The sequence below is a fragment of the Fopius arisanus genome, unplaced genomic scaffold (genome assembly GCF_000806365.1).
Source record: "Fopius arisanus strain USDA-PBARC FA_bdor unplaced genomic scaffold, ASM80636v1 scaffold00034, whole genome shotgun sequence".
Taxonomy (NCBI): Eukaryota; Metazoa; Arthropoda; class Insecta; order Hymenoptera; family Braconidae; genus Fopius; species Fopius arisanus.
In genome coordinates, this window is record NW_011887773.1 from 637,422 (window position 1) to 651,068 (window position 13,647).

Below are 13,647 nucleotides of genomic sequence, written 5' to 3' on the forward strand. Positions count from 1 at the left end.
CGTCCATTCAATTCCAGGAATTGCCGAAATAATAATCTCCTAATTATGTAAGAATAATAATCTACTTGATTATTATTACCAGAAATATTCCCTTTATTCCCTCCCCGTATTTCCCTTAACATTCGGGATAATTAACCTCATGTATTTATTGAGGATTGCTGAGATAATCATGAGTTAATTTTAATTGATTTTAGATTTCCTCAATTTGCTCAAAATGACGAAAATGGCGACGTTGGGGACGCCAACAATGCTCTGGGTTTTCCCAGGATGTTCCCCAAGCCTACTTGTCCAATTTACTATCAAATTCCGGGAAAAATAGTTAACAATGTCGCCCTAAATTCTCCCTAGAGAGATCGTCGATTATTGGTCTGGTTTTTCCACAATATTCATTCAAGAAAAAATGGGGAGCTTCTGCCACTGTGTAATTGATAATGTACTTACAGTCGGAAGCTTCTCTCACAATTCAATTTCGCTCTCTTTGCTTACAGTTCTCTGGGCTCCTTACTTCCTCCGGCCGGGAATCACTTCTCAACTCGCAGATTGAGGCCTGCTTCGTCGTAATGATACTGATTTTATGCTTAACACTAATTTACTTAATCTACTATCTTAATTGTTACGTTAGGGGTGTTTTAGCGTCGCTAGCCGTTGTCCGAGTGATGCTCCTTCCCCTTCTTCTCCCAGTCCAGGTTCGTGTCCTTCTTCCTGGATTTCCCAGCCAATTAGGGCAATCTTCTTAATTTTCTTTCCCCCAATAGGAAATTTATCCCTCTCTCCTCTGGGTTAGTGGGTCATGGTCAGCTTGCATGCTCTATCGGGCGAGGTGGAAATTTACTAAAAATCCATGGCGGGGTCGATAACTCCCTTATCGATCGAACTATGAACTTAATCTATTCCGGGTAACATAACCCCACCTGTCAATGCAGTGGGTCCCGGACCATTTCCATAACCCTGAAGCAAAGGAGTAGTGTAGGTATGCTCTTTTAGCAATATTCCTCAACTACTAACTTTAAGTGACTCTCGTTACACTATCTCTCCCAGTCAAGTTGAATTATATAAACCCCGACTGCTTTTAGTGCATGTACAAGGTGCGATGAGTGACAATGACCTCAAAACCGTTGATGCAATGCTTTATAATTCATTTGTTGGATCTTGTTTAGCACGATGACTCATTGGAGATCATCAACGGTGATGTGTCACAAGATTATAAAAACGAATGGATGGTCCAGTCACTGAAAGAAAGGCATATATTGCTATTACCAAAATTATGTCAGAAGAAGGACAGGAAATTTCTGATTTTGAAGGTATGGAATAGGTAGAGATCGTTGATTCTGATGAAATTACTGTAGAATCAGAAGAACTTTTGAAAATTGGGAAACAAAATTATTGCAATCTAAATGCATCACAGAGGACGATTGTTGACGATGTCTTAAATGCGGTTGATAATGATGATTTAGCATCCAAATAAATGTTATACGTCGATGGCATAGGGAAATCGGGTAAAATCTCTATCTATACAACTATTTATTATCTCCTTAAAGGCCAGACGAAAATTGTGAGCACAAATGCATACACAGGTATTGCTGCAACGTTGTTATCAGAAGAAAAAACTTCTCATCGAACTTTCTGTTTGCTAATATTCTCAACAGCAGATAGCACATCATCATTTCTTCATGGATCCAAAGCGGCTGTAAAACTGAGAGAAGTGGATATTTTAATCTGGGATGAAACTCCAATGGCACCAAGGTATGCTCTCGAAGTTGCAGATGGAAGCGCAGCCAACAAGGATCATTATAAATAAAATCATAATATTATGTTGTAAATAATTTGTTTACGCAATATTCATCAATACAAAACTTTTCCATTATTTGGACTCGAATTTGGGTGCTCCGAGTTTGAGTGAAAATTTTCGTATCACGTTCAAAATTTATATCGCTTGCTATCTCTCTATCTTACCTCTAAAATGCAAAAAAAACAAAAAAGGACACAAACTCTTTGCACACAACGTTTATATTTTCATTCCATAGATTTATAATTCTAGTGATAATCGCATATCAAATTTATTAATGATTCGAATTTTTGGAACTGGACTTGTTGAAGATATTATACAAGAAAAAATTCCTGAACTACATCAAGTCTCGAGACCCCAGACAATTTACGATTGTATTGGATTGGGCCTGGAGTTGAAAAGGCAGAGCACACACCCTCTTTCTCTCCTTCTACATTTACCATCGGCTTAGCAACTGCAACATCAATATGCATGACCTGTATACACATAAAAAAGGATAAGATTAAATAAACGATTATCCATTATCACGCTGAAAGAGACATTAGCAGTTAAGTAATACGTTTCAAAAAATGATTGAAGGAGCAAAGTATTAGAAAGTTATTCCAGAATTTTTATCCTTGTTTAATACTTTTTTAAAAAAGAATTAGACGTGATGAAATGCGCATTAGCTTTCTTTAATAAAAAAAGATTAATAAATATTTAAGTCATGCAGAACAAGACAAATGAAGAAAATGAAGATGATCACATGTTACACGGATTACCATTTTCCTGAAAAATAGAAAAATCGGGAAATTAATTAAAATACTTTAGGAATAACGGGACAATGTAATTAAAGAATACAATTACAGAGGCAAGAAATTCGGTACTAAGATCACTAAGAATAAAGTAGACATTTCTAAAAATACAGGTTTTTCCATTCATGTGCAGCAAATTCATAAATATTTATGAATATATATATATATATATATATATATATATATATATATATAAGTCCCACAATTTTGTAGGCTTTAACCTCAATGTCGGTTCTCTTGCCGGTGAGTAGAATAAGCAGGTTTTCCCCATCCTTAATTATAAAAAAAAAATGAATGTTATTAAACAAGTAGGATATGATAGGAAGCATTGTAAAGATGAAAATATTATTTCAAGACACAACCCGCAAATCCATGCATCTGACACCGGAATTCCAAACCCTCTGTTAAATGCAAATACTAAAAATGTAATACTTACGCCAATTCAGACTTTTCGAAATACACAGTTGAGTTAACACTTAATGCAGCACTGCAATATTCACACATAGTCAACTTAAAAATTTGTTCTTCAAAAAGGATGACGAGGTGACGATAGCTTAAGCGGCTGATGCAACAGTTGCCATCGTTAAGTTTAACTTCGGTAAAATTCAGAAACGTTCGACACTGATCGTTAACCAATCATATTGGTTTAACGAAAATATGTTGTGTAGGACAGTAAAAAATAACAGAGACCACAATAAAAATTACCGATCTAGATAGGACTTTTCTTCTATGAATTTTTCCGTTATACCCATATAAAAAATCATAGACCTTTAAATTTTATAGTGCCGTTTTGTGAAATTTATGGAGGCATATATGATTAATTACGAAATGTATTAGGAAATTTGATTTATTAATAGCAACTTTTATTTGTGAGTCAAAGAAATTCTGGTATTCTAGCATTTGGCACCGCGATTCTAGTGCTCAGCACAGTAATTTTTCTTGAACTAAGGAGAACTCTGACAAGTGAACTAATATGATTCTTCGATTTCACAATGTAGTTCTCTCCCCAAAAAGCTGAATAATAAATTAAACTTTTTTGAAGATATTTTACATCATCTGCAACGTGTCCAAGATGATGGAAGACCATCGTCTGCGAATCTGCTTCATACTATGTTGGCATAAGTTTTGCGAAAGTTTTTAAAAATTGAATCTCCATTTCTGTATGGGCAACAACCCATTCGTTATTGCAAATAATCCGTGATGCGACGTGTAAAAGAAGAAAATGTTTATTTTATATTTTATAATTTATACTTGATATTTTTTTAATTTTTTTTTATCTGTATCCAGGACCTTTTTGAGAATGACACTTCCAACATACAGAAGGAAAAATGATTATTGTGTTGCCTTTCAGTGTGAAAAATCCTCAACGTCGAATTTATTCCGTTGGAATTCCGTGAGTACGAAAGGAGTAATAGCATCCATTGATGTTTTTAAAATCTGTAGTTGTTCTTTTAACATCTTATATTCGTTTTTCTCTTTACTTATGCATTGTTCACCGAGATTCTTCATGACATTTCAAGATAAGATATGCATAACGTCCAGAGGAACATCTTTTATTAGATGAAATCCAGGGATATTTATCAAAAGAGTAATAATTTATTCCTTGGTGACAGGATCTTTTAAATGGTATTAGCTTTGAGTTTGACTCAAGAAAGATTTTCTAGTTCTCAACCGACAATCCAGTTTAGGATAAACTCTCTTCCTATTGACTCTGTTTCCCTTGATGATACATCTCTCGCATCCAAAAAAACGCCTTTGGACCTTTCGTACACATTAAAAATACACAAGCTGGGCTGTCACCAATAATTGCCTCCAATTCGTACTTATATTCTCGTCCCTAGATACTTACACCTTTCTCAATTAGAGTCTTTATTTCCTCAATAAAATCTTTGAGATATCCTGCAACATGCTTAGGTTTTGATGTGTCATAGTATGCACCCACGACAAATGGAGTCACTATGTACTTTGGATTAAAAGTCATCATAGCAACTGGCCATAATTGCCCTTTACTATTGTTGAAGACTTTCATTCCATCGATGAATACGAGCACTTTAATTACCTACTCCTCATAAACTCGAGGATCAATTAGGCTCTCCAAACCATTTTTAATACCAAGATAAACGTAATCGCGGATGGTTCCATTAGAAGAAACTAATTGTTTTCTGTTAAACTTGTGTTTAAATCCTAAAAACTCAGGAGCTTTGGGAAGCATTTTACTGTACCCTTCACTTTTCAAAATTTGTAGAAGTTCATTAGAAGTTTTCAATTTTGTCCCTCCCAAATTATCCACAGTTCATTTTCGAATTTTTTCTTTGAAACTTTTTGGTTCCTGAGTGACAAAATATCACTTAATGATGTCCCTCGTTTATCCTGGTATGGTTAATTTTTTTCTAATACCTCAGATACAACTGAATGTGGACCAGAAGTATCATTCTCGTATTCAGGACTGTTTAAGAATTCATCGGATATGTGAACCCGACGACACTCCTCATTCAACAAATCCTCATCACTTCATATTTTATTTATTTCAACTTCATCAATACATGACACTTCCTGTTGACAGTGTTCCATGCAATCCACCCATTCACTATTTTCTCCACTGTTGATTTCCCTACTTTTCAGTTGTTGATTATAATTATCAGTATTACTATCAATCAAAATTTCATAATCCAACTAATTCATTTTTTTTTTAAGGACGATATTTCTGTACTCTGTTTCGATATTTAGAATATTTATGACCTCCCGATGACATTTTCGTTCACGAAATATTATCTGTGTGAATTTTCTGTTTGAAACCGAAATTATCATATACCAGTGAGGTTATGGTCGTAAGTAAATGGAGCAGGTTTAACTGACATGAGAGGTCACTATGACTCATAATGTACAAAGAAATGAAATTAAACAATCAGGATTTTTCCTGAGACCTTTCATTGAAGTCGAATGATAATTTTAGTGAAGCATTGGATTGTTTTTTTTTCCACGAAGTTTGCTAAAAATTATGCAGTTCTAGCTCAAAACCCTCGAATGCTAGTTATAAGTTCTCGAACTTGCAAAAAATTCGCAAAAACGAAAATAATAGTATATTATGCAACATGTGCGTAATATATTTTTTGACTCGTGGGAGGTTTGTAACACGAGCCGAAGGCGAGTTTTACAATCCCACGAGTCGAAAAATATATTACGCACGCGTTTCATACAAAATTTTATGTCATTGCGCCCGGAATCCGCGATTTAACCGAGCGAAGCGAGGTTAGAATCGCGTGATTACGGGCACCGATGGCATAAATAAATAATATTTTTGTTCCTCAATAAATTGATGAAATTTTTTAATAAAAAAGATATATTCATATCTGTAAAAAATATGAGCTGTTGAGTTTTTTTTATGGAAGGTATTGGGCATGAATTTTATAACTTTTCTTTCTTGGACTTTAGAGCACTAAATTCAAGACAATACGCAAAAAAATAGGATATTGTATTTTCGGAATCTTTTAGAGCAACATAAAAATCTATTGATTTCTTTACAATGTAGAGCTTGATCCATGATTAATACAACGTTGCCAATAGGGTCAAACTCATTTTTTTATAATCGACAACCTTGGAATTATTATCTACAACATATTGGCCCGATCTTGGTTTAATCTTATCAATTCAAGCTCGGACACTCACGCTTGGATCAAGATGGGAATTGCCTTGGTCGCCAAGCTTTAATTCACAGGAGATGACCAACTTGGTCCTACCTAGCATTTACCAGGGGTTTGAACGTGGTCAAAGCTAGGAATTCCGAGGCTTGGAATTATCTAGATTCCATATACTGAATCAAGTTTGGTTGAAGCTACGGGATCTAACCTCGGAATACCAAATCTGGACCACGATTGTAACTACCTTGGTATACAAGCTTGTAGTTGCATTATATCACTCAGTTTGGTTGAACTACTGCAATTCTCTAAAATGAAGGTTGACCCAAGTTAGCAATTCCAAGGCTTGGAATCACCTAAATATCATATATTGGATCTATCTTGGTTGAAGCCGCGCGGTCCAATCTCGGAATGCAAAACTTGGGCCATGATCGAAACTACCTTGATATACAAGCTTATATCTGCATTATATCACCATAGTCGGCTGAATCATGGTAATTCCACAGAATCAAGGTTGGTTCAAGCTAGGAATTCCAAAGCTTGGTATCCTAACCTGATCCAAGCTTGAGCCCACCGTTCAACCTTGGATTTCTTCACCTGGGCTCTAGCGTTGTGATTAATTTTACAACCACATATAGTTGGCATCCACTTAACACACTCCATTTCAGGGTGAAAATATATCTGAGATACATTTAATATATATCATAACTTTTTTGTTAACATAAATCAGCAAATATGACAAAGATACCAGTCCAGATATAGCTTATTAATATAACTTTCATTTGAAAAGTTATCTATTTCATTGATACACACAAAAATAATCAATGAAGATTGGATAATTTTGCAAGTTTCAGAGTATCACTATTGGCGCTTATAATTCAAATTATAGGCTTCACTGAAATCAACCTATTACTCCTTAGATCCTACGGGATTACTCAAAGATTGCAGTGAATAATTCAGCTTTTCATAAATTTCTTCAATCTGCTATTAGCGAAATAAATTTTTTTTTCTCCAATTTATACATTTTATTTCGTCAGATTCTGTCGAAACACAAATGATATCTGAAATTTGAATGGATTCCATGGGTTATTCACAGTTCAGTGCGTCTCTAACGAGATCATGCCTTATACGTATAGCATCAAGAGGTGTTGTTTATAGGTGGATGGGTAGAGAGGTGCACATCTGTCCTCGCTCCCAACCTTAAACCCATCATCACCCGACTTCGTATATCATTCCCTACCCCGCCAATCCCTCTCGCCGCCGACTTCCCACCACTGTCACTATCTATCCGCCGCCTGTCTATCTGACGGTTCCGTTTCCATTGTCTAATCGCCCACGTTTTCGCGCTCACTTACTCCTTTCAGCACAAGACAAATCCGTATTTTTTCTCTTGCATACTTCCTTACCCCTCGATTACTGAGACCAAGGGATGAGAAGTATGAGGTTAAATTTTCTTTTTTTTTTCTCGTCGACACCCCAGCACTTTAAATCACGGAAATTGAATCCGACATCGTGCGACTGGATGAGCTCTATATTTTCGGGGAGATTATATTAACTAAAAATTGCCTTTTCATACGTTATCTGGAGGCTGGTGCCATGCTCGTTTCCATAGGAAATGAGTACTATTTATTTCAGTCACAGTGAAAAGGATTTTGATGCTGAGTTGATCTAAGTAGGATGCATAAATGGTTAGAGGGGCTGGAGGATCCCTTGTATCTAGAACTACATGGATCCCATAAAATAGGATGGAATCTACTTTGATTTATAATTTATTTATTCAGTAGTATTTTCATGGAAGAGCTTTGATTATGGAACATTTATAGGCAGTCTTATAAAACAAGTGCATTTTTAATTTAATTTTTAATTTTTTAAGAAATTTGATAATATTAATGTCAGAAAACATGTATTGAATGTGAAATGACTTTGACAACTTTAAACGATGAAATCATGCTAAAAGAGTGAACAGAAAAATTAACATTGGTTCAAATACGATTTAGAAAGAGCAACTCATGAATATGTTACGGACTACAAATGACACAGTGAGCCCTTGTCATCCAAGCGGCGAAAGGTATTTTCAAACAAATATGCAGTGCATTATAAATGTTTAAGTAGATCTGTTTATTTATTTATGAGGGATATAAAGTAATCGTATGTTTTCATACAAGCACGGGTGGATTTATTTGGCTCGATAAGACTGTATTACTCATGTTCGAGACATACTGGAAATCTTTCACGAGACAAACAACACTCTTCCCATGAATTTTGATCAATTTTTTTATCCCAATGTCCCGCAAAAGGATAGTGCAGGTACACCTAGAATGCTAAAAGAGCTCTCAGTTTTCCAGGCCGAGCCAAAGTTTGAAGGGCTCGACATTTCACACTTGATCATAGTTTTCATTGGAAATATTGATGAAAAATTGATTTTTGCATGAATCTAATATCTATTATGAATATGCCGAATAACACACGGACGTTTATTATATCTTTGACGGTATTTCGGGTGAGGAGGAAGTGTAGGAGTTGAGGCGGACGGGAAGGGGTAGTATTCCTAGCGATAATCAATCCCCAAACGAAAAAAAATAGCTTCTCAACATCATATTCCAATCATATTCATGCACTTCTTAACAAAAAACTTTTTTTCCTCAATTGATCAATATTATTTTTCTGTATTATTTCCCATTAATGATTTTAAAAAATGTTTTTTAGAAAACAAATTAAAGTTAAACTGTTTAAAAGTGTGAAAAGCAGTAAAAACGTGACAACATCGCTGCCTCATGTTTTTTCCCCCAAGAGCTGGTACCCGTGTAAAAAGGAACAATTAACGCCAATAGACTCCAAGCTGAATCCAAAACTGGTCAGTCTTTAGCAAGGTTGGTTTTTACCACTATCCCTGGCCAGGCACAACCTGGAAATGTCACACCAGGCCAATCTTGGTAACCGTGTTTCGGCCAAAACGAGATTACTGAAGTATGGACCAATGTGGCGTTTCCAGCCCTCACACAATACTGTAAACCGGTGCTGATCCAAGATTAGCTTAGAGGCATTGCTAAGATTGCATAAATTGTCCAATTTAGTGTAGACCCAGCCCGCTATTAGTATAGAACCTAAACAACGAACTGGTGTATCAAAGCAAAATCTCTATTTAAATGATTCAAGTTCCTTCACATTAAGCGCAGGGTGGACAATCTGTCGAAAGCAACTTTGTGTTGAAGTTCTATCTTGTTATCTTAAAATATGTAAAAATTTGCCATGAAATTTGCGTCGCAGGCATCACTCGCATGGTTATAAAGAGAGAAAGAAAAAAGAAGAGGAAAAATGGTTGAAGGGCACAACATTGCGATATTGATTGAAACGAATTCACTAAGCATACAGAAAAATCATGAAAAATTCACAACTCACCATTGGGTCTAGCTGTCAGTCGATCCAGTAGAGTGCAATTATAAATTGCGTATTTTTTACTATTTTTTTTTAACTTGTCAAATCCCTGTATCATAATTTTTTATTATAAAAGAGATTGACAATGAATGATTGTTTTCATTGTCAAACTTTTATTCGTTTTCCTATTCGTCGAAGGAACGATTGATCATTTCCATAACTCCGATGAGATTATTGGGCGATGCAGCGCTCCCTTAGAGGCAGAGCGCGCGACAGCGTGCATGATTGCCTAGTAGTATCATAACAGATACCGTGTCGACGATATATAAAGCATGTGAAAAACCAGTAATACGGGCTCGCACGTAAGATAAATCTCCTCTTATTCAACAAATTGACAATTATTTTAATTCTTTGTATGCGAATCGTATCAATTAAAACAACTATTTGATAATCGAAGACATTGTTGCCTTTTAAATTATTCAGTTAAACAATAGAAAACGTAATCGAGAAGACTTAGATGCTACAGGTATAACTAGAACAGCTATCTTGACGAAAAGCGCGTCATGTGATTTTCGTTCGTAGAGATGACACGTAGGACGCAATAAATACATGCATTTGTATGTGCAATATCTGCAGACAATTTTATAAAAATTGGAATAACTATTAATACAGTTTAATTGATTTTCATCAACAGATTCATTATTCATGGTATTTCGGCCAGCATTTTCAGAAAAATCACCTCTACTAACGTTACCACAATGACTTTGGTGAACTTTATTTTCGGATAGTGTTCGACTAGGTTCATCGATTTGAGCCGTCTCCACAAAATGAGCATCACGAGTACTTTCACAGTTGCTGATTATCTCGACTTCATTACAATTTGCCGACTGACTGATTTTTGGTAATTGCCATGACGTTATCTGGTGAAGAGACGCATCTTTACGGAAATTAACATTCATGGTGGAATGGATGTATATATCGGCGTGCACTGATGTCTACACATTTGAGGCTAAGTGCATTTACTTTTGTAAAGGTCCTCAAAAACTAGACAACTGATAGACTACATACTTATGTCTATTCTACTCACTTTGAACGTATTAGAGGAATAGTAAGTATGATAGGTGCAAATATCTTATATTTCAGACTAGACTACCATACGCTTAGTACAACAGCTAGTTATCACTTCTTGACCATATTGAATTGGAATGATCTAAATGAAGGATCTGCATTTCCGATTGCTAAAATGTTTTTAACAATCGGAAATATTTTTTTTTCTCTCCGGGGGGGCAAAGTACACATTTCCGAATTCTAACTGAGCTTGTACCGAGGGGCTGGTCACTTCGGATATCATTGAACCACTCGGTTGGAAATCATTGAAGAAATCACCAGAAATCAAGAGAAATGACTGGAAATCAAGTGATTTCTATTTTTGGTGATGACTTCCAATAATCTTTGGAAATCGCGAGAAATCACAACGAAACGAAAAGTGATTTCGGAAGTCAAAGAAGTCATAGATAAGTCAGGGACCACAAAAATTATTTCGCAGTTTCAGCTTTATCATAATAAGAACTATCCCATTGTCGTTAGGGAAACGTGCGGTGAAAATAGTGTCGCTGAAACTCAAAATATAAACACGTTTCCTCGTGTTTCAACGTGGGTTAATAGTGGTGCGTTTTGAGACGAGTTAGAGCTGGTCGATTTCCCCGTATCTTCCCAGTTTATTCCCATAATTTTCACAATTTATCATTTCTTGGTCAAAGTGTAGGTGTGCATGATGTGATCAATTCATAATTCATAACTAATAAGTATTAAAATATCGTAAAATTAATCGAAAATATTGATTTGAATTGGTATAGCCTCGCAAATGATAAAGGATAAATTGAACAAACTTCTGCATTATTTCCCATCACTTATCGCTGATAAATTTTTCATTATTGCTCACAATCAACGAAGATTATTTCAGACTTTCCCTGGCGGACCATTCGAGAATTTTACAGTCCAAGTCTCCCAGTCTCTGGGTGATGTATCGAATATTAATTTAATTGTACTGAAATAATTTTTAATTGAAATTACTGGATTCAATTAATTCAAATTGCTTCATCTTCTTGTAGATATTTCAACATTATCCGGTGCCTTAATACAGGACAGAAATCGATATGGATCAAACGAAGCCATCTCTGCAGAGCAATGGCTCGTCTGAAAATTTCCTGAAGAAATTAGAGTCTGAGACATCTACTACCATACCTGTCCATCGTAAAAATATTTTGCAATTCAACAATTCATTGAATCCAATGGCTTTCCAGCATATAACTACTGATACAATAGCTGGAATGGAATCGTTCACCAGGGAAGCAATGGACGCTCTGTTAAAGCCAGATGATGATGGAGCCTGCTTTTACGGCCACTACCACATGTGCCCTGATAAATTCAGATTCATGATTGGTGATAAACACATATTGATAGGACTTGCTGAATTCGTTAGATCAAACCCTTAGAGTTTTGGAAGTCGTCTATGTCATCACCTGTACGGCAAAATATTGACATCAAGAGATCAGGACTGAAAAGCAGTGGTAAATCAGTACTCACGAAACCATCGAGGGGAAATTACAAGGAGATTCACCGATTATACTGCCCAAGGAAAGAATCGATCTCGGGGGAGAGAGAAAATTATTGGCAAAGTTGATAGTGAAGACATTTAAATCAGATGGATTGGAACAAGAAATGACAAAATCACATAAAATTTCAGTAGACAATGTCGATATTCAGATGTCTATATCGAGAAATTATGGGCCAGATGGTAAACTAGAGTCATATGGTTATCAAGCAACTGTTCAATGCTTTTTTTGTAATAACACTACTTCAATGAAAAAAGTTGGGGTGATTGGTGGGAAAGGTTCGAAGGGGATCTTGTCGAATTATTGGAGGCATGTGAATAATTCTCATAAGAGTCAATCCTTGGAAAGGATTAGAAAAAAAGTAAACGCAAAAACAGTTCTATCATCCAAGCCTTCCAGAATACTAAATCGATGAGAATTTTCGTGTTGGAGACCGACTTCAGAGGGCCTTATGAGTTCTGGCTTGACGCCAATTCATCATTCATTATATGGCAGAGATGGCAATTTACTTGAGAGCATTCGGAAAATCTCTGGTGAGAACTCCAGTGAAATCAACCCAATACACGAGGGTGAGCTATGCATGAACTTATCCATTTTTCAATTCTGTGGACAGTTTTATGATTTGTTGACTAATTTTCCCTCATTTCTTATAATTTCGAGTTGAACTCCATAAGCCCCCAAAGTCACATCAGAGTTCTTCCGAAAGCTTCACAGAAAGTTCTACTCCCTTAACGCCAAAAGAAACCTCATGTTCCCCAGGACTGATCAGCGCATCTCTCGATTTGCTCAATGATTATGCATAACCGGGGGAACAGTAATTCGAGATAGTTGTCGAACGAGCTATCTCGAGAAAGACGCAATTTGGAAAGTTCGCCATTCAACACATTCGAGGGCTGTACGTAATAAGAAAAAATTATTCTCATATATCGGTGCAAGTCAAAGTTTGATCACTTCTTTTTTTCCAGTTCTAAATACAATCCAAGTTTTAATACAACAGAAGAGAAAATTAAGTGAAACTCTTACGAATTTTATCGAAGCTCAGAGCTCAAAGAATACCAATATTGAGGCTATGACAGCTGAGCAATCACACTCAATATTTTCGACAAAATTATTCCAAAACTCTGTAGAACAATCTAAAGTTAAAAAACAGGGTAACCGATACGATCAGGCGATGAAGCTTTTCTGTACGTACTTATTTATGATCGGAGGGAGAATGCTTTACGAAACTTTATACGCTAATCTATCAATTCCTTCTCTGAAAACAATAAGTAGATTTATTTGTGAAACGACGTGTGATATTAATGAGGGAGCTATTAGAGCTGTAGAATTGAAACCATTTCTGACGTCCAGAAATTTACCATCAATAGTGTGGTTAAGTCAGGCCGTTACACGGATAACGGGACGAGTACAATACGATAGTCAATTAAACCAATTAGTTGGTT

The 13,647-nt window shown here is 35.9% G+C and overlaps 1 protein-coding gene across 3 annotated transcripts; it reads left to right on the forward strand.

The window, feature by feature from the left end:
• The first annotated feature begins 900 nt into the window (after nt 1–900).
• Nucleotides 901–2,151, forward strand: LOC105265998 (uncharacterized). 3 transcript variants are annotated; one of them, XM_011303861.1, is made up of 4 exons: nt 901–970; nt 1,158–1,301; nt 1,539–1,743; nt 2,098–2,151. In XM_011303861.1, the coding sequence occupies exons 2-4, from the start codon at nt 1,214–1,216 to the stop codon at nt 2,120–2,122; spliced, it is 318 nt and encodes a 105-aa protein (XP_011302163.1). In that variant the 5' UTR covers nt 901–970; nt 1,158–1,213; the 3' UTR covers nt 2,123–2,151. The 3 variants fall into 3 exon arrangements, 2 of the variants coding, with proteins under 2 accessions (XP_011302163.1, XP_011302164.1); XR_892119.1 differs by lacking the exon at nt 2,098–2,151 and having other exon boundaries at nt 901–966; nt 1,647–1,776; XM_011303862.1 differs by lacking the exons at nt 901–970; nt 2,098–2,151 and adding an exon at nt 1,016–1,085 and having other exon boundaries at nt 1,647–1,776.
• Nucleotides 2,152–13,647: the final 11,496 nt, after the last annotated feature.

Coding starts and splice junctions, on each gene's coding strand:
- LOC105265998 (XM_011303861.1), top strand. CDS start 1,214: ATGGATGGTCCAGTCACTGAAAGAAAGGCATATATTGCTATTACCAAA. Junction 1,302..1,538: donor GGAAATTTCTGATTTTGAAG/GTATGGAATAGG, acceptor ATCTCCTTAAAG/GCCAGACGAAAATTGTGAGC. Junction 1,744..2,097: donor GAAACTCCAATGGCACCAAG/GTATGCTCTCGA, acceptor GACTTGTTGAAG/ATATTATACAAGAAAAAATT.